This window comes from Haemaphysalis longicornis, unplaced genomic scaffold, assembly GCF_048455015.1.
Source record: "Haemaphysalis longicornis isolate Haplotype H1 unplaced genomic scaffold, Haemaphysalis longicornis Haplotype H1 scaffold_1, whole genome shotgun sequence".
Taxonomy (NCBI): domain Eukaryota; kingdom Metazoa; phylum Arthropoda; class Arachnida; order Ixodida; family Ixodidae; genus Haemaphysalis; species Haemaphysalis longicornis.
In genome coordinates this window covers 414,921,550-414,941,721 of record NW_027526203.1, presented here as the reverse complement: position 1 = coordinate 414,941,721, position 20,172 = coordinate 414,921,550, and the positions used below count along the sequence as shown (strand labels likewise).

The window sequence follows — 20,172 nt, the reverse complement described above, 5'->3', positions numbered from 1 at the left end:
TACCCTACACATAGTGTCGCTCTATTGCCAAATAAAGAATGCTTCACATGTTACATTGGGTCCAACTGAACCTAAAGCTGCCCCTTATGCCTCAAATGGCTCAGTGTAAGAGAAGATAGGGACATAGCACAAAGTGGGTTAGGCAGGCTAAGAATGCTGGTCACACTAAGATAACGTCCTCAGCAGCTACTACAAAGACATGAATGAGCTGGGTCACAATATGCATACAAAAGTCCTACAGACATCTTTTCATGTCGTTTAAAACATTCTTGCATGCAAAATTAAAATAATTTGATAGCTAGCAATGCAGTTCAGAAAATAAAACACTGAGGTTTTGTAACAGCGGACCTGTTTAAGCTTGACTTCCATCCATGCCTGGTGTTGCTCAAAACTCGGCGCAGCAAAGCAGAGAGAAGAAAAAAGCTAGGCCAAGTGTGAGGGAAAGTGGCGAGGAGGCAAGGAGCCGACGAGCAGCTGTGGGGAGTGCGCACCTCAAGAAAAAAACACTTCCCGTGGTCAGAATCAAACCTGGGTCCCCCACGTTATGAAACCAGCGTCTATCCAATTTCAATTCATCGCATTCGGGGCGATCAGCATTTCCTTTGGGTTCATAATACGGCATTGTCTTTGTTCTTTGGCTGAGTTGAAGTGGATTTTAGCTTCGGGCACTGGCAGTTAGGATTTTGGACTTCAGGAAGGTGGATTGTGGACTTCCATTTGACTCAGTTTGCAGATTGCTTTTTAACCATCTTTCTCTTAGAAAAGGGGCTTTGTTTTTAACAGCGGAGCTGTTCAAGCTGGAGTTCCATCCGTGCGTGGCGTCACCCAAAACTCAGTTCAGCAAAGTGGAGAGGAGGAAAATGCTAGGCCAAGAAGTATGAGGAAAAGTGGCGAGAATGCAAGGAGCTGGCGGGCAGGTGTGGGGAGCGCGCGGCGCGGCGCAGCGCAGATGTTCGGGGGGGTGCGTCATGGATTGGCTGTGCCTAGTGATGACATGCGAGCTCTGACGTGCGGGTGTTCTACTTTAGAGAGACGACATGTGCTCGGCGACATCAGTGTCCTATCTACCAATAACATGGGCAGACCTAAGAAAAGCCAAGTTAAAGACTGTGAAGACCACCAGCTCCGCTGTTACCTGAGTCTTCGCATCTCAACTTCAAAGGTGGCCGAATTTTTTTTGACAACGCGATTTCCACCATTCATGACAAAAAAAAAAAAAAAGCCTAACTTAAGTGCGACCTCCACAGACGAGATTTCATTTTGTATTGTAATGCGGCCGAATTTCACTGCAACAAGTTGGGTCGTTGTCTTCAGCGCTTGCGCTTTTACATGAGTATTTGGCACGGGGTCCCGGAGTTACCGCTACGGTGCTGAATACAGCACACCTCTCGCATTCGGGCATAAATGACCGCAAGGATACAATCAGCACCTTCGCGAATATAAGTGGTCCCGTGATCCCAGACGGAGGCCGAAAGTAGCGAGAAAGGCCGACGCCTCGCAGGCCCAGACCGACCGGTAGGCCCCTCCGCAGAGCAGGCCAGCGGAGGGGGAGCTGGCTCAACCGCAGACGACGAATGAAGCTAGTCCGAAACAAAGAGCATCGAAACGAGGTCAAGGAAACGGGGCCGCCCACGGGGCGCCCTCAGTCAGGAATGCCGCAGACGATTCCTCGCGGAGTGTTTTCTTTCTGCCCTGCTGCTCCGGCCGCGTGCAAGAACGCGGGTTCGGGGAAGTCTGCTTCGGAAAGCGAGGTCAATCGCCGCGCCTCCGTCGTTTCCTCGATTCCGGCGCGCGTCCTTTGAACCGGCGCCTCGGCCGGCATGCGCGCCCACGCGAACTGACCTGGCAGAAGCGACACGGCACCGTCGCTGGCCGACGCGATGACGGGCATCCACTGCTCGCAGCCTTCGGCAGCCCGGCGGCTGGCGAACTGGCTGAGCTCCGCGAAGCTCGTCACGTTCAGCAGCCGCGACGTCTCGTACACCTGCGGCGGCGCCAGGAACACAGCCCCCGTCGAGTAGTCCTGCAGCATACCCTCGGGCGTGCACCACTGCAAGGGGAAGGACGCCACAAAGTTCGTTGCAGCGCGCGTAAATCAGCTTATGGTTAATCATCGGTGTCTGCAAGCTAGCAGCCACAGGTACTACGTCAAAATTCTTTACTAACTACAAACATTTTTAATGTCTACTTAATTCAACACCCCCTCAATCCCTTTCTTCTATCTTGATTGAGGACGCCCCTGACATGCAAGGTGATTGTAGACCATGCTACAACGGTGCGACTGGCAGTGCAGGCAGCCACAGGTACTACGTCAAAATTCTTTACTATCTACAAACATTTTTAATGTCTACTTAATTCAACACCCCCTCAATCCCTTTCTTCTATCTTGATTGAGGACGCCCCTGACATGCAAGGTGATGGTAGACCATGCTACAACGGTGCGACTGGCAGTGCAGGCAGAATGAAGAGGTGGTCTAGATCCCATCTAGCACCGCATTAGCATATTTCTCTATGGCATTAGCACAAGTGCCTGTCTTTTTCATGCCAGCACACACCTTAAAGGGGCCATGCAAACAAAACACAAGCTTGGTTCATTCGAATGATTGCCTCATTAGAATCCTACTGACACCACTTTTAATGTAAACTTCGCTCTAATGAGCTACATAATTAGAAAAAATGAGAATGGTCGTGCGATTCACCAGCTCATTTCCCGCACTAGAACATCGGACATCATATGCACAGCCGTGTGATTGGCTGAGGCCGACAAAAGCAAATGCAAGTTAGGCAAGGCTTGTAAGCTTGCAGAACGAGCTATTTTCGCTTAAGTGTAATGCAGATTCTTTTTATAGCACTAAGAATGGTGGGGTAAACAATGGAAGTTACGAAAGTAAACCTAGAAGCACCAGTGCATACTGCTGCTGGTGCTTTTCGCACTATGCTTGTTATAGCTGCCCAGCAGTCAGGCGCTTTGGGGGTGTCTCGGACGGCACTGGCTGATTAGCATGACAGTCTTACGTGACCCTATTTGTCGAACATACCCCATGTTTCACGAAACAATTACTATTGCAACAAAAACAAGCCAGGTGCAAATATGGTTAAAAATAAAGCAAAGGTGAATAGCGGTGCGGAGCAGTATGGTGGCGTCACCTAGGAGGACTGATGGTAAACAAGGCTCCGCAGTATCAACATAGCGCACCTCCGCTCTAGCTCAGCTGCGCCGCAGTCCACTGCAGGCTGAACAGCGCACTTGAAGTTCGTTTGAAGACCCCTCCATGTGACGTTATGTCAAACGTAACGAAACACGCGATTTGGCAGGAGGATCAAAATTTTAACTTGAACAATTTCTCAGTGAATAAAGCATCATTTTCTGCAGGAAAAGCGCTCGGGGCACTATAAAACACCAAATCTTTCAAATAAAACAAACTTGTATTTTGTCTGGACGGCCCCTTTAAATTCCGTTTCATTAGCTCAAGGAAACCTCAAACAGGTGTTGGCAGTGTGCAAGCAATATGCTAGTGGTTCATATAAGATGCCCTTGTAGAACACTTCTCACGGCACTAATACTTATGTTGGTGCACACACCTTGTGCACACACCAATGTCGACCACCCACAGGTGACCTAAATGCTCAAACCAAGGTGCAAGACTTAACCAATCATTGTCATACAGTTCACCGGACTGCACAAACGAACACCTGCTATTCCAGTAATTTGTAGGCACCTGAATCAAAACGCTTCGTTGGTTGTGGACGTGCTTACTAAATGTCGATAGCACAAGTACTTAGCCAATGTTTCAATTATACTTTAGTCCACTCAACGAAGACACAGAACTTCAACAGAAAAACCTCAAATGCTGTTGATTGTTTTGAGCAACAACATTAATGGGTCAATGCCTTCTGTCCCAGCAAATCCACTAGCACAGCTCTCGCAACTGTTGTAGACACAATTAACAACTCATCAAATAACGGCAAGCATGTTAGTGGGATATTTCTAGATGTACAAAAAGTGTTCAATACGGTGGAGCACGAAATACTTCTGTAAAAGCTAAACTTACGGTTTTCGAATTTAATTTTTAACTTTTTTTAGAAGTTACTTGCATCAACGTACACAAAGAGTACAAGTATTAAAAAAATCTCCGTAAGCTCCAACTGATAACTCATGAGACATATTGCACAGTTATGTTTTGGGAACAATTTAATTCACACTAGTTATTGATTGATTGATTGTGAGGTTTAACACGTCGACACTACTCGGGCGATCAGGCGTGCCGTAGTGGAGGGCTCCGGATTAATTTTGACCACCTGGGGATTTTTAACATGCGCCGAAATCTTGAACACAGGCATTTTTGCTTTTCGCCTCCATCAGAAAAGTGGCCGCCCCGGCCGGGACTGAGCCCGCATCCTCGTGCTCAGCAGCACAACTCCTTAGCCACTGGGCCAAATTTACACTATTTATGAATGATCTACTAAGTTGCACAAATAAAAGACAAGCTATAATTTACGAAGATGACAGCAGCTTTACTGCCAGCAAAGGACATTAACACATTAGAACAAACCGCCAACAGAGAACATGCAAACGTCGAACAATGGTTTACCAACGACAGATTAATGCTGAATATGAACAAAATCTTGTGTTTTCCTTTTCAGCTAAATGAATTGCCTAACACATAACATTAAAAATAGGCACAGCAGATATGAGCTTTTAAATATCTTGGTGTTGTATTAGATGTGTCGCTGCACTGTTATCACTGCGCACACAAGAACAGTCAACAAACTGAGACATGCCTGCTTCAGCCTCCATCAGGCACACCAGCATTGTCTCTTATCAACACCAAGAGCCATTTGTTTCGGTATCATTCGCTGCTACCTAGCATACTGCATCAAAACATGGGGCAATACTTTTTATATCTTGCACCAGTCATCACATTGCAAAAATGACCACTGCAGATTATGACGTTTGACATCCACACCTTATTCATCACACTAGCAAAATAGCTCATGCCACCCAGAACATCCTGTCAGACAAAAACCTCTTACCGTCCGACATACTCACAACACCGCACAAAAGTACAAGTTATTTCAGATGACAACTGCAACATTACCGTGGTGCATAACTGCCATGGTAGACACACTCAGCAGTTCCTTGAAACCAGGATATGGAATATCACACCACTTCATTTTGAACAATGCCCAATGCCAACATTTTCGTAGTGCACTAAAAAGGTACACACAATTTAATGAGTTGCATCACTTGCATAACATATGAACATCGGAAGTTTTTTATTTAAAATAATATCCTCCTTGCACGTCTTGCCTCGAACATAACATTATTGATTTCATTTATTTTTGATTGCCCCTTCAGTGCAGAGTTGCATGTTTCCAAAAAAGACACCTGCTTAGTATTTCTCAGCAGCACGTTCAGCACTCCACCTTTACACTGTTGCTGCAAAGCAGATTTACTGCTGTTATTTGATAGCCAGCTTCTCTAAACACAGCTGAAAATTTCTGCACCCGCAGAAGAATAGAAAATTTTGTCTATGATAAACTTATCCCCTTCCTCTGTTGCCATTCCTAGAGATACACACTTTGCATTCTGCAGCTCTTTTATGCCAGGAATTTGGGTACTAAAAGTTTGCAAGTCAGACATCCACGTCACAAATTTTTCTTGCACTGCATGTATGTATGACTTCAGTTCGGCTAATTTGAGAATATGGCTTGAATGAGTTGACCTTTATTGGAGTGTAGTGTACTAGGTCTTGAAAGAGCCATGTCACGAGGTTTATTGTAAAGCCCAGATTATCAACTACTGCTGCATGTGTGTTGCTTCCGTGTCCCCATTAATAGAAACAAAGATCCACTTGTTTCTTGTTTAGTGGTGCAGGTCAAGATATTTTTGTTTTTACCCTTCTTATCTCAATCTTGGCACCTTGGGTCCATGAAGACAACATACACCTTCATTCCAATCGAAAGATTGTCTCTCAACGGAACAGCACCCATGCCAGTTTTTTATGCAAATTTCAATAAAAAGTGATATTTTGAAAAAAAAAAAAAAAAGGTGGTGACTCAGTAGCTACCTTCCTGCACTTAAATTGTCATGCTATATGTAATTTTCACAACTGGTCAATGCCACCCAAATGAACCAATTGTTGAATTTTGTGGGGTTCCAGCTGCAGCTCAGTGCTTCAAATGACAAATACTGTTGTTCTGTGGCAATAAGGCGATTAAACGGCTTCAGTGAAATAATGCAAGGAAAATCATGAACTACAGTAACGCTGCGGTGAGGCTGCACGACCGTGTCAAAAGTGGCTCTTGCAGCAGCACCATAGCTCTTGAAGCCATGCCTGCTGCTTTCTTACAAGGCACTGAGGGTTCAGGTGAGCTCGTCGCCCAATCCTAGTCCCTTTCACCTCAAAAAGCATGAAAAAAGTCTGACTGCGCAGTGGCACAGAACATGTAGACACACCCTTCAGTATCTCATTCAAGCTGGACGCCGCAGCCCTTCCAATGGCGGGTGTGAGCTTACTCGCCAGGGAAGAGCCCTTGTGAACACGAAAGCCCTGGAACGAACGGCCTTCTCAAAACTTACACCAGCTGCCCATTGTCATGTACCCTGACCATTTCTGACAAAGAAAAAGTGGATTGGGGACATACACAGACGTACTGTTACCTTATTACTACTTCAGCACTGAAAAATGAATCAAGTGCAAGATGCCACTTTTAGCTTTTGTTTTATTTGTATCGCTACATAACCAATTTTTTTCCTTGTTCCGTAGCCTGTCGATACTCAATTTTTACACGGCAGTTGCACACTAGGTCATGCTTGTTCAATACTATGGTTAAAGCATTTTCTTCTTGTATGAATGCATGATACAGAGAAATATTGTCAAACAGGAATCATTTAAGTGATAGCCCCCTTAACTGGAACAACTGCCTCTAATTTTGGTTTTGCAACTATGATTTCTCCAGTAAACTGAATTCAATGCAAAGCCTGATAAATGGAATCTGTTCTACCAGTTTTTCGACGTGCTGTTTAACGAAATTGAAGTACTGACATCGCTTACAGGAACAAACAAGAAGACACTGTCGGGCAATTATGAAATCTGCTGCCCCCTGTCCACAGTGCCTCGCTGTCTTTCTATACAAGGAACTGAGCGGGTCGTGGTGGAGGCAAGTACAACGTTGCAGACAGCTTACCTTGAGTGTAATGACCTCACTCTGGTCGAGGACCACTTCTGGCTGCTTGTCCATACAGCAGATGTAGAACATGGTGTCGTACCGCCTGTGGCCCACCGAAATTGGCGTGAGCCAGTCGCACCACTCGTGGAGGGCCCACACATTTGGGCAGAGGCGATTTTCACGGCACATGCGCAACAGGTTGACAGGATCTTCTCGCAACCGTTGCCGCCACAGTGTGGTGTCCAGGCCTTTGTCGAGCGACTCTGCCAGGGTTACCTCACCAGCACTGGGAACGGTTGGCGTGAGCAGCAATACCCCGGTCTCTTCAAACGTTTCACGGATGGCAGAAATGCGGTACGCCAAGTCGCCCGGCAAGTGGTCCTCAATGTTCAGCTGGTTATGCGACAGCGTAATTGGTTTCGTGATCATCGGGGGCCGTGGGCCCTTGGCCCGGCTGCAGACGTCCCGGAGTAGAGCTTCCTTTGAGGCACCCACAGCGGCAAACACCTCCCACCAGTCGGCTGAGAAGTCACATGGCTCACAGTGGCCCCCTGGGTACACGTAGGCATTGGCCATAAATGAGCTCAGGCTTGACCGCTTGACCATTAGCACCCGGTAGTCGCAGCGAGAGACACGCTCGGTCTGGTTGTTCCACACAGTGGCCATCATGGCTGTGGCCAAGTCCTTGCCCACCACATCCCGTAGTGGGGCACGGCTGACCACAATCAGGCTGGCCGCCTCCTTCCATGGAGGTGCTGACATGGCTGGAAAAAAAGAAAAAGGCACCTTTATTAGCAACACAGCATGCCCAAAAGGCTAGTCAGTGAAACGTTCCCCAAATGCCAACATACAGATCTCGTACTTGTAAGTGGAGTTGTTCGGTGATAAAAAACAGAAAAAAAAAAAAACGGTGGTAGCTTAAAATTGTAGTAGTTAAGGCTGAGGTCATTTTATTATTAAATATTTAAACACGTCAAAACAATCTTTTGCGCAGTATCTAAAAACAGTCATTTCCAACAAACACACTAGCAATCCAGCAGATCTAGTAGCATAAAACTGGGCTATAAAGGCCTGTTCAGATGTAATAATTAAAGCTGCTCTCGCTATGCCACTGCAGTATAGTCTCAGCACAGTGACTCTGCACAATGCAGTCTAGTCCACTTATAACAATATCCAAGTGCCAAAGAAATCTCATCGTTATAACCGATAATTGTTATAAGCGGGTTGCGAAATAAAAAGGCGGAACAGAGCTCAAAACATCGTATTCGCATGCCAGCAAGGTCGTACTACTACTAATTTGCGGAAAAGAAGCCACAGTCAGTCACCTTTGTTTGCCGCATGTGAAGCTAGCGCAAATCTTTTCCAAGAGCATCTATAGGTGCTTCACCTAGCTGAGGTAAATGTCCTTGGTGCAAACAAAGTCCCCGAGGGACTGTGTCACACATTGGGCCTCCTATGAAGACACTACCTGAGTAGGCTGCGCAACCGCGTCATTAGTCATCACTGTTGCACTTTTGGTGCACAGTATAACCGGATTCAATCGTTGTATCCGATATCGTGGCACTAGAGCATTGTAATAAGTGGTTTATTTTACCATAGAAAGAATACAAAAGTTGACGATGCCATAGCTGTTCATCATTGTATTCAATATATTGCTATAAACGGTATCGTTACAAGTGGAAGACTGTACAAGGATGTGGAGGTAGCAAAGAACCACATAAGCCCAGTTTAATGATGTGCCCCTTTACAAGGGAAGGCATCAGGTGGTACTTTTATGAATCCGGTTCTATGAACTTAGAAAAATCAGGGTTAGAACCTTTTTAAAATAAGAGTACGTGTGGTTTAATATTGCAAGGGCATCTGAGGCCAAACAGCACCAAGACTGTCGCATGGTCTTTCAGTGTTAAGCTTGTGTGTAAGGTTGAAATGTGACCAGTGCGAACCACATAAAAATGGTTAGCAAGTGGGTGCAGACAGCCCTTAATCTAAAGCATTAAGGTGGTCATAATGAGAGGTGAAACTGACAAGATTCAGGCGTGAAAGGAACCAGGATTGGGAGACAATGAGAATGGGAAGGTGCAGGTGGGAGGGGGGGTTAGGTTACATTAGATACGATTCCAAGCCTAAAAGGCCAATGTCACTGAGGCAAGCTAACAGCCATTGAATTCCAACAATAGATCCATCTGATAAAAACAAGGGAAGATGTAGGGGTATTTTGTATGTGTAAAGTTCAGGGAAGTTTCACCTACTATTATCGAGAGCCGAACATTCAGCTAAAACACAAAGGGCCAAGAACCGTTCTCCGCACTTGTTGCACTGCAGTGGTAACGTTCTATTTTAAAAATACGAGTGCATGGCATGTGTATGACCTGTTTTCAGTCTGCAGATGAAAACTTGTGTGGTTCTGATTTGTTTTTCTGTCAAGTATCTACCTATATGCAGTTTTATCGATTGCAGTACGTTTACGGTTGCTCATTTTTGGGTTTTATAATTTTTTTTAATTGGGGGGTAAAAATTAGGTGCTATTATTCAAACTGATAATCGGGAAGAATTCAGGTTGTTTTGCAAAATCATTCCGAAATTCTGGTTTTTTCGGGTTAAATTACAGAATACACTCAGTTTATTTTTCCGGAAGATATCACGAGCTTCTTAATTACAATGTGTTAAAAGTGTTTGTTTCAAGCTCGTAATCGGGGGTACACCAGGGTTTTCCAGCAAAGCTTCTCCGAAATTTGTCATTTGTTTGGAACTAAACCAGTAATGATGACAGTAAAGAGCATTGATAACCTCCAAGAAATTAAACATTTTATTCACGAAAAGCTGGTCATCAATTTTCTATGCACCATTGTTTGCATACATTACCATCTGCATGCGCAACACGCCAGTCTTCATTCGAGACCTGTCCGATTGTTGAATGTATCTCTGCCAGAAGGAAGTTCGCTCGACATCACAGCTTCCATTGGTTAGGCAAAACAATGTCAGTGCAGCATCTTCCAGCCTGGGGTAACGAGTGGTAGTCATGCCAATACTCAGTTTAAAAGCTGTGTTTGTGGGGCTTGCTTCCAGCTAGTAGTGATTGAGAACGGCGGACTGTCGGGCACGGTTGCGCAGATCACAACTTTGAAAGGCCCAATTGGGGAAGTCTGGTTCAAACCCCTCATCCTGCAACATGTTCGGGGCGTAAAAATTATAAAATCGGGTTTTACCTGAAAACAAGCAACGCTAAGTATGTTGTCTGTCTGTCCCACATTTTCTGGCAGCATTTCCTTGAGTCCCATCAGCATGAAAGGTTTCGAAGTCTCGGGACGTGCGCGACATCTACGTCGCAGTGTTGCACGGCAACAACGGTGCTCTAGTCTGCAATTGCCTGGCCCAGATGCCGCAGTGTCAAAGACACTGCGGCGTCTTTGTGCAAAACGCCGCAAAGACAACTGATGCAATTACACAGCTTAGGCTTAGGTATTCTTTTTTGCTCATTAGTCCCACTCAGGGGAGTCATTAGGCAGGAAGCTTGAAAGTTGACTGCTTTACACAATTGCGAAGATTCCATGGATTAGGGACATAGCTGCTCGTAGATAATTTCCTCTGCAAAGAGAAAGTTAAAAGTAGAATTTTCAGTCTGCAATCAAGGCTACTAGGTGAAGTGGGAGCATCAGTAACTCTACAGCCCTATGCCCCATGCTGATCAAGATACCACAATGCTGCAAAGTGAAGTTAACGGCTCAGAAAGCCAATGAATTAAGATGTAGACAGGGCAATAGGCTGCCCACATTTGTACAAACACATTGCCGACTGCTGCCTGCTCATGCTTAACAAATGCACAGGCATTTCTAGTGGTGTGACCAACAATACTATTAGCCAAGCTTTACGGAAGGTAGACCCCACAGGTCCATGTTTATGTCGATTGATGACAGGGATCGCTGCACAATTAAAACAAAAAAGCTGGAGCACTAGTGAAGGAGCGTGATAGCTTTCTAGCTATTAATGTTAACGAGTTAGCACAACGACAATATTCCAGAACCTTTCCAGAAAGCCCGTGTCAGAGCTTGAAAGTTGGATTAATACCCCTTCAAATAAAATTGGTTCGGAAACTGAACATGGTACGAGAGCACAGCTGAAGAAAAAGTACACACACACAATACATATATATGCATATATACTACGTGTGTGCATGTGTGTGTATGCACACACACATGCACACATTCATTATTATGGCGTTTAACACTCTGAAGCTCTGAGCACTCTGAAATTGATTGATTGTAGGGTTTAATGCGCCGACGCAACACAGGCAATGAGGCGCGCCGTAGTGGAAAGCTCCGGATTAATTTTGACCACCTGAGGATCTGTAACGTGCGCCGAAATCTCGTACACACGGGCGTTTTTGCTTTTTCTCCTCCATCAGAAAAGCGGCCGCCGCGGCAGGGAATCGAACCCGCAACCTCGTGCTCAGCAGCACAGCGCCTTAGCCACTGAGCCACCATGGCGGGTCTCTCTGAAGCTCTACTTGGGTCTTTCAAGTGTGCCAAAATATCGACACAAACGCCTTCGCCCTTCATCTGAAAAGTAGCGACCATGGCTGGAATCAAACCTGTGTCCTTGGGCTCAGCAGCACAGACACTAGTCTTACCCCTGCGCCACCACGGCAGGTACACACACATGTACTTCCATAGACTCATGCGAAGAACTTGGAATAACTGACAAAAGTAAATTCATTTTTATAAAAGTTTATTGCACCACTTGTTGCAAGAAGGCAAATGTTTTCACCTCAACTGGGAACACATCTAACAATAATGCAGAGTTCGTCATAAGGGTAGCCTACTCTATAAATGTATGCTTCTCCCTACCCATCATACACGAAGTTTTTTTAACACTCAAAATGAATAGGTGTTCCCCAGACTCCCACCACATTGCATTTGTCGTTTCAAACTCTTCCCAAACTACAGTATTACGCAGCCAGACACTACACCATAATACGAAACCATTGTACAAAGTTGCGCTTAGCCATGTCTTGGTGTACAATTATACTTTGCCACGTTCCAGTGCCATGCCTAGTTTTGAGACTTGTAACTAGCAGCAGGATACAGGGTTGACAGGGCCTGCCACAATCCGCTTCCAAACACCAGTGGCGGTGATAACGTGAAATTTACTATTGTCAGACATAGTTCACATCTATGTGTGCATGCTGCTGGCTATGGCAGAGGCAAGGAAAAAGCGCCACGGTCTTGCGTACACTGGATAGCATGCATGCTCCTAGCTAGCTTTACGTGATGCTGTGTCTAAAAAATGCTGACTAGCATTGTTTGGACACAGCAAAATATTTCTCAAATAATAACACGGTGAGCACTGTGCCTGCCCACATGTCCAAAGATATAGATGGCTTGCACAGATTTCAGCGTGAGTCACAAGAAAGCGTCGTGACGTATGTGTATAGTTTAGCTCAAAATATTGCGGGTATAAAGCGCAAACAATGCCCGTGCATATGAGTAAAGTTGCTTATCTTGCACGTCCCTTACTGGACATGAAATTCCTGGCTGATATTAGGCCCAAGAACTCCCGACCTTACTGCCTCAAAAGGGCGCAGCTTGTATCAGCAGTTCTACATGCTCTCATATTCTGACCTTGCCGTCGGTCACAGGTTAAGATCAGCCTCATGAGGCGAAAACCTCATGCTGTTGCCCGCCACTGGTGGCGAATAGGATATCACAGGCTATACTTTGCTGCGAGACGCTACAGAGCCATTTGGATATTTCCGAGGTCGCAAAAATACGCATCCTTTACAACTTCTCGGGCTCTGGGCCCTACAGGCATGCACACTCAAGGGAAACCGAATCTATACCCCTACACACGAACAGTTAAGCTGTAACACAAATAAGTAAACACCACTCGGAATCCCAACGACGGCTTCGATTTCGACGAGGATTCCGAGCGGTGTAACGAAGTACAGTGTGTTGCGACGATAACTGGAACACTTTAAAAATTTTTCCTGAGCGATCCGCCGCTCTGTTCACGCTCAAACTTCACACAAAGGTCGCATTTTGTGGTCTATTTTGTTTGACACCGGGAACAACAACATCAGTTACCTGTTTATTCTGAAAATAAATAAAAACGATTTTCGCCTATGGGAAAATGGCGGCGATTTGGACGTGCGAGCCCGAAAACCGGGTTTTCGGATCGTCTGTTAGCTCATTTCTAGGTGCATTTTCTGATCGTCTGCTGCACCATTTGGCTCCGTACGTGAATCCCAAACATGCGTTTCCCTCTGCAGGTGGTTCCGTCGTTCCAACATCAACTTGCGCTGGCTCGCACGTCCAAATCAGCGGCTATTTTCCCATAGGCGAAAATCGTTTTTATTTATTTTCATAATAAACAGGTAAGTACCGTTGTTGTTCCCGGTGTCAAACAAAATAGACCACAAAATGCGACCTTTGTGTGAAGTTTGAGCGTGAACAGAGCGGCGGATCGCTCAGGAAAAAATTTTAAAGTGTTCCAATTATCGTCGCAACACCCTGTACAATTCAACGGCACACAAAGATTACGCGGGAAATTACACAGCACTCTTCAAAACCATGTTTTATCATCGCATGACAGCACCTTGGATTACGGAATACCTGCGCTACGCCTGCGCAGGCTACGAAACAATGCAGCGGCACGCACAAGAGCCATTTGCACAGCGTAATTTTTACACAACGCATCATTGTTACCTTTACAAATGACACGAGTGATATCGAAAGGGGCAGCAGTAACATATCGCACCTGATCGCTTGACGGATTTTTGGGAGTCACGTAGGGCATCCGTATGCTCCGTTTTCGTTGCCGCAAGTCTACAGCTGCCTACAAAGGGAAAGTGAGGCTCTTTCCCGGGCCCGAACGGGCTTAAGTTTCCTAAGGCGAAACTTGCACCACTCAAACGGCCACCAGTCAACCCGCGAGAACGCCACATAGGCCGGAGAATTGAGGGCACCGCCATCTTTGCGACAGCTGGAGCAGGGTAATGATGATGATGCCTGCACAAAAGGAAACCAAAGGAAAAAAGACCACTCCCGGCGCAACCTTCGGTAGTTGCCGCGCAAAATAAAGGCGGACGCGCAAGTGTTCGAATTTTCTTTTCGCTGTTTGTATTTTACTCTTAAAAACTGCGTTGATATAAAGGAGGCGGGTTTTCTTAATCGCAGCGACGTTAACCTGCATTACGTACGTTTCAGATTACGCATAGTAATGAAAGAAAATCCATTTAAATAGCCCTGTGAATGTTCCGCTAAAAGATCAGCAACGTCCGCAGTACGCGTTTTTCACAACGCAGATTACGCAGAATTTATTCACTGCATGGAACATGGAACTACTGCAAAAGACAGCTCGTCAGGCGGCGGAAAATTGCGCGGTATATACGCGCGAGGGTATCCACGTGGCCCGAGGCCGAGGTTGTCTTCTTGCCTTGGTACTGTGCAACTGGAGCATTGTGTACTGCTAAGGTGGGCGTAGGCAGCAGACCGAGCGATGCTATCGCAGCCGTGTCAAAGTTGAACGGGCTGCAGCGAGTCGCAGCATGTGCCGCTTCACACGACAACACCGAAACGCGTCCAGACAAAGAGCAGGAAACTTCCTCAAAGTGGCGCACATGCCCTCGCGGCAGGTTTTCCTGCTCAAACTACGAAGAGCGAGTTTTCTTTCCTCGAAGTCGCTGCACAAAGGCGGCAGCGCCCTGGCGGCACAAGAGGTGCACCGCGCTTTTCCGCCATGGAGACCGGCGCTATACCGGCGCTGCGGTATGCCCGATTACTTGAAAATCGAAAATCGAGCGCAAAAACGCAGGTACGAGTCCTATGTAGATAAAAGGCTGGATTTAGTTAAGTCGGAATGGCCGGCGATTACGTGAAAGCAGATCATACCAGACAATCAGTGTTCTCTTGTACATGTTTTTGCAACCCAACTGCGACTCGTGCGCCCCGCATTCCTCCTTAACGGCGAAGACTTCACGTGCCGAATCCTCCAGCGTTGCAGCAATAACTTAAATACCCAAAATTTTGGTGGGGAAACTGCTAGTCATGGTCCCTATATAATTTTTTGTTTGCCAGCAATAACACGTAATTACAACCGCGCGATTTTGTAAGATCCCTAGAGAAAATGGTTGCTGGTCCCTGCTGGTTTATGGCCAAATTTATGGCTGGTTTATGGCCAGCTGGGACCAGCAGCGCCCAGCTGGGAATTCGGCCATAAACCAGCAGGGACCAGCAACCATTTTCTCTAGTTGATGATGATTTCAGGTTTAATGGCGCAAGGCCGACAATGGCAAAGAGCGCCATGACGATCGTGAATGAGATGAGAAAGATTTGTAATAAAGGCACTAGATTAAGAATTTTCTAAGAGAAATGGTGTATAGGGCCATGTTAAAACATAATGAGTATACTAAGAGAAAGGGTGCCTATATAGGGTCACATTAAAACACAGTGAGTGCAGGCACCTAAGGTGTAAAGCATCAGGTCCCGCCACTGTTTTGCAACACGTCATGAGCACAGGTGAGGTTATGGGCAATAAGATATGTATTTTAAAAAATCTACGTCTGTAAGGTAGCTAAAAACATTTTTGTAAGAGAACATGGGATGGTCTGCAAGAAATAATGAAGGGTGCAAGGGAATATTATATGTGTACACTTCATTAAAGTGACGTTTCCTTTCAATGTTGCACATCTTGCATTCAATAAGCACATGAAGGACAGATAGCTGCCCTCCACATCGATGGCACCGTGGCTTGTTTGTGTCAGTCAACAGGTATGAATGTGTGATGTGTGTGTGGCCGATTCTAAGTCTGCATAAGGCCACTTCTATTGATCTAGCATGTTTCTCAGAGGGAGGTTTTTCAATTTTAGGTTTAATGACATGTAATTTGTCGCTTATTTCTTTATCCCACTGTTGCCAGTGCTCTCGCAGCTTCCTCCTCACATAAGGTTTGAGGTCTTGATATGGAACCAGCTTAATATCTATGCTTTCACGAAGGGCAGCAGCTGCAGCACTTTGGTCAGCGGCTTCATTTCCAGCAATGCCACAGTGGCCTGGAACCCAGCACACTGTGACAGCAAGCTTGAGACTATAAGCCGAGTACAGAGCTCTTAGAACAGCATTAAAAGTTGGGTTTTTACTAGCCTTCAGAGATGAAAGCTTTGTAACAACACTCAGTGAGTCTGTGTATATAACTGAGCTCTTAATTTTGTTTTGGAGAATGTGGTTCAAAGCTAGCAGGATACCATATGCCTCTGCAGTAAATATACTAGTGTTCGTGTTCATTGTTTTGGACAAAGTGAATATGGGGCCAATTGCAGCACAAGACACCACTGCAGAAGTCTTCGAGGCATCTGTGTAGAATTCAGCTGCCTTGTATTTGTCCCTGAGTGACAGAAAGTGCTGAGTAATAACAAAGTTTGGCACATTATTTTGCAGTTCTCTGAAAGACATGTCACACTGAATTGGGCAAATGTCCCACGGAGCAACCAACTCATGAATGGAGGTGCAGTAAACTTCAGCAAGAGGAACTTGTAGGTCCTTTGAGAGGCGTGACACTGCCAAAGGGAAGGGTGGTGCTATGGATGGTCGATTTTCAAAAAGTTTATTATTAGTGTTATTTTTCATAATTGCGTTCAAAGGGTGTTCCTTCATAGAAGTAATCTTTGCAGCATACATCAGAGCTGTGTAAGTGCGCTGGTACTCCAAGCACCACTGATTAGATTCAACGTGAAGGGATGGAATGGGGCTTGTTCGATATGCACCTGTTGCCAAGCGAAGCCCCAAGTTGTATACTGGGTCCAACATTTTCAGTGCTGTTGTGGTTGCAGACTGGTATACAATGCATCCAGTCAATTCTTGACCTTACTAGGCTATTTAGAAGTGAAAGCAGACACTTTGTGTCCGTTCCCCATGACTGATGCGATAGTACCTTTAAAATGTTCATCGTTTTCAGGCATTTCGTTTTTAGTAATTTAATATGCGGTATAAATGTGAGTTTGTGGTCAAGTAAGATACCCAGAAACTTGTGTTCATTTTTTACTGGTATGGGCTGACCTTGTAATGTAATACAAGGAGGGGGATGGACACCATTTTCTCTAGGGATTGATTGAAAACCTGTTTCTGCCTGCTAGCGCAGGCTAAGCCCGCTTGGGTTTTTTTTTTTTTTTTCATGCATAAATATGATGAGCACACGAGGAAACTAATTCATTCCGGAAAGTAGGCGCTCATTAATTGGCCAAATCTGGTTTTTCATTCGATTTCAAAAGATGACTTCTTTCGCCTGTGATGCGACCTTCGTTAAAAATTTTAAATGCAAAGAAACCCGTGTTTTGCAAAAAAAAAAAAAAAAGTCCGAAGTGGCTCATTCATTCTTGTAACACCCGGCCGGTACACCTCGGTGGTTCAATGCGCGATCGAAAGGAGCCAGCAAAAATAAGCTCGAACGGCACGTCAGCGCAGAAGATATGCACTGTTCCCGAGTTTCGTTACATCCCAGTGTTCTCGCGCAAGTAATTTTATGCAAACGAGTCTCCGCTTTCGCATAGGTCCAACGTCCCACTGCTTGAAAAACTAGTCAGTCGGAGCCACGCGAACGCCTCGGAGCAAACGCACTGCCCGCGTAGCCTCGAAAAATACTAGTTATTCCCCGATTTCTTCACATCACGGCTTTTACCCGAGTCCTTCAAAAGCATTGAAGGACCCCGCAAACACTTGTGCATGCTCGGTTGCGAATATGCATATTTTATCGAGTCTGTAAAATGTCACGTTGTATGCGCACAGGTGAGACGCCAACCAGAACAGCACTAACAAAGAAAATGCTTGCACGGAATAGCGAGAAGGGTGCGGCAGGCAGATGTACTCCGTGAAGACGCAGCTACAGCAAATAGAATAGAACGCGCTTCAGCAGGAGAAAATGGCTAGTTTTATTAACACACTATGAGAGTGAAAACTCTGGTTTATTCGGATAAAAACTTTTAGATATAAGCGGGGAAATTTTATCGGGCGTTTTATTTCGAAGCTTTTTTTTTATACTATTTTATGTGCGGTTCACCGAAACATCGTAATAGCGAAATTTAGAGTATCATCTATTAGTAGCGAAGGCTACGAGGAAGAAAAGAGCAATTTCATTTACGGCCCGAAGCATACCATAACTACTACTTTGTAGTTGTGCAGCTCATTCCAGAGCTAAGCGCCGAATATACCTTTACATTTCCGTTCAGGCTATTGTCGGGGCACAATGGAATTGTACCGTCCATTGTCCCCCAGCATTTCTTTTCGGGTGATGGGCCAACTAGCACTGTATTCGTGTAACGAGCACCGAATAAGGAGTGTCGAATCACGCGATTTCAGCAATGCCACATCCCATGCACCGCGCGATGTGCGAGGGAGAAGTCCGAGGACAAAAGCAAGCGACCCCCTGCCACTTGTCCCCACCTGTACTGAAGCAACTCGAAAAGGACCTTTCCACCTGCTGCCACCTCCCCCGCCCCCCTCCCGAACCGAGGCTTGTTGCCTCCTTTCTCTTAACTGAATCATCATCGCGTGCTGAAGAAAAAACAGAACTGCCCTAGGAGGGAAATAAGAGATACTCGCCAATCTCATTTCACCGCATGCAGTCGTAACAATATCCCTTTGTTCGTCGCGTGAGTGAACTCGCCCACGTGGCCCTCATCCTGAACTTCGACGATGCCCTTCTGTCGGCCAACAACGGTGCCCGCTATTCCGGTGCCCTTGGCTACAGCACCGAGAGAGGACTGTGCGCACTCTCGTCGCACGCAATGGGCACGCGAATGGATCCCCAGGCGCGCTCCGTGGAAGCAGCGTGTCGCCGCATTGTGGCGGGATGGCTCCCGGTGCAGGGGCGCACTGTCCAGGCATGCGCTGCTTCCAAGCGACTCTGTGGCCGCACTTGCGTTCAACCATTATTCGGGCACGCTTGAACTGATGGCGCTCCACATAAAAGCCGCAGAATGGGGCACACAAAAAAAATGCCGATTCTTTGCTCCTTAATGCATTGTTAAAAAGATTCCCTCGACGGCTTACACCTTTAACATCGGCGAACTTTTTTTAGTTCGCCCAGGTCTCCGGACTATCGGATACCGGGTACCCTCGTTCGCTACTGTCGGCTATATGGGAGGCTTTGCTGCGAACACTGAAGCAGCCGAAAAGAAAACCAGGCCTGAGGTGGTACCACATTAAGTAGGTTGCTACGAAATATCGGGTGCCAATTGTGTTTTCCGCACCACACAAGCTGGGTGGGTTTTGCAGCCGTATCAGCGGAATAAAGAAGCCATGAATTATGTGGGATGCAAAGTTGGTATTGTTTACCGATACCGCTCACATGTGACAAGGTATATATTGGGCCAAGTGGACTTGCATAAATTATGGCCCCAGAGAACACGATTTATCAATCACGAACGGCACTGCATCACACTTGCCTATTAATTGCCGTGATTGTGGTTGTACACCGCGCCTCAAAGAAACTTATTGACAGAAGCCGTGACACCGTGGCGCGTGAGCTTTCAGAAGCTTACTTCATTTAAAAAAATCGCGATGGGTGCATCAGTGAACCGTAATCACTTTTTAGCAATAAATTCCGTTTTTCAGACAGCATGCGGATAGGCGGACTCTTACTATTGTGGTGTTATCGCTTTTACTATATGCTTTTGTGGTTTTATGTATGTGTAGAAGCCTATTTAAGGCAACTTCTGTTCCTGCAATTAAATAGTTGTGAGTTGCACATTGTCGGTCTTCCTTCTGCGTATGTCCAGTTAGCGCAATTTTCGTACGGCATAACGCCTATCATTTCTGTCACAGAAGTTGCACCTAGTTTCTAGAACTTTGCAAGGTGACGGTACGCGTAAAAAGGACGCCCTATTAGATCGAAATGGCTCTTATTGCTCACCAGTACCAAATCAATGTAATTTAAATTGTTCTCGCTTTTCAACACTCCAAGACAAATTTTCGCTGTCCTTGAGCGACTGATACAGCCCCGTGCACGGCG

General features: G+C 45.9%; 1 protein-coding gene across 3 annotated transcripts in view; it reads right to left on the bottom strand.

Annotated features, from left to right (window-relative positions):
- The window catches only part of LOC144155569 (acyl-coenzyme A diphosphatase NUDT19-like), a 43,517-nt gene that overhangs the window by 2,932 nt on the left and 20,413 nt on the right, over positions 1–20,172 (bottom strand). For 2 of the 3 annotated variants that reach the window (XM_077687103.1, XM_077687102.1), the window contains exons 2-3: positions 7,192–7,937; positions 1,843–2,050 (exon numbers count right to left, since the gene is read on the bottom strand). In XM_077687103.1, the coding sequence (XP_077543229.1) occupies positions 1,843–2,050; positions 7,192–7,935 (952 nt within the window). In that variant the 5' untranslated portion in view covers positions 7,936–7,937. Of the gene's footprint in view, positions 1–1,842; positions 2,051–7,191; positions 7,938–13,926; positions 14,178–20,172 lie in introns of all 3 variants that reach the window. The other variant, XM_077687101.1, reaches the window with a different exon arrangement.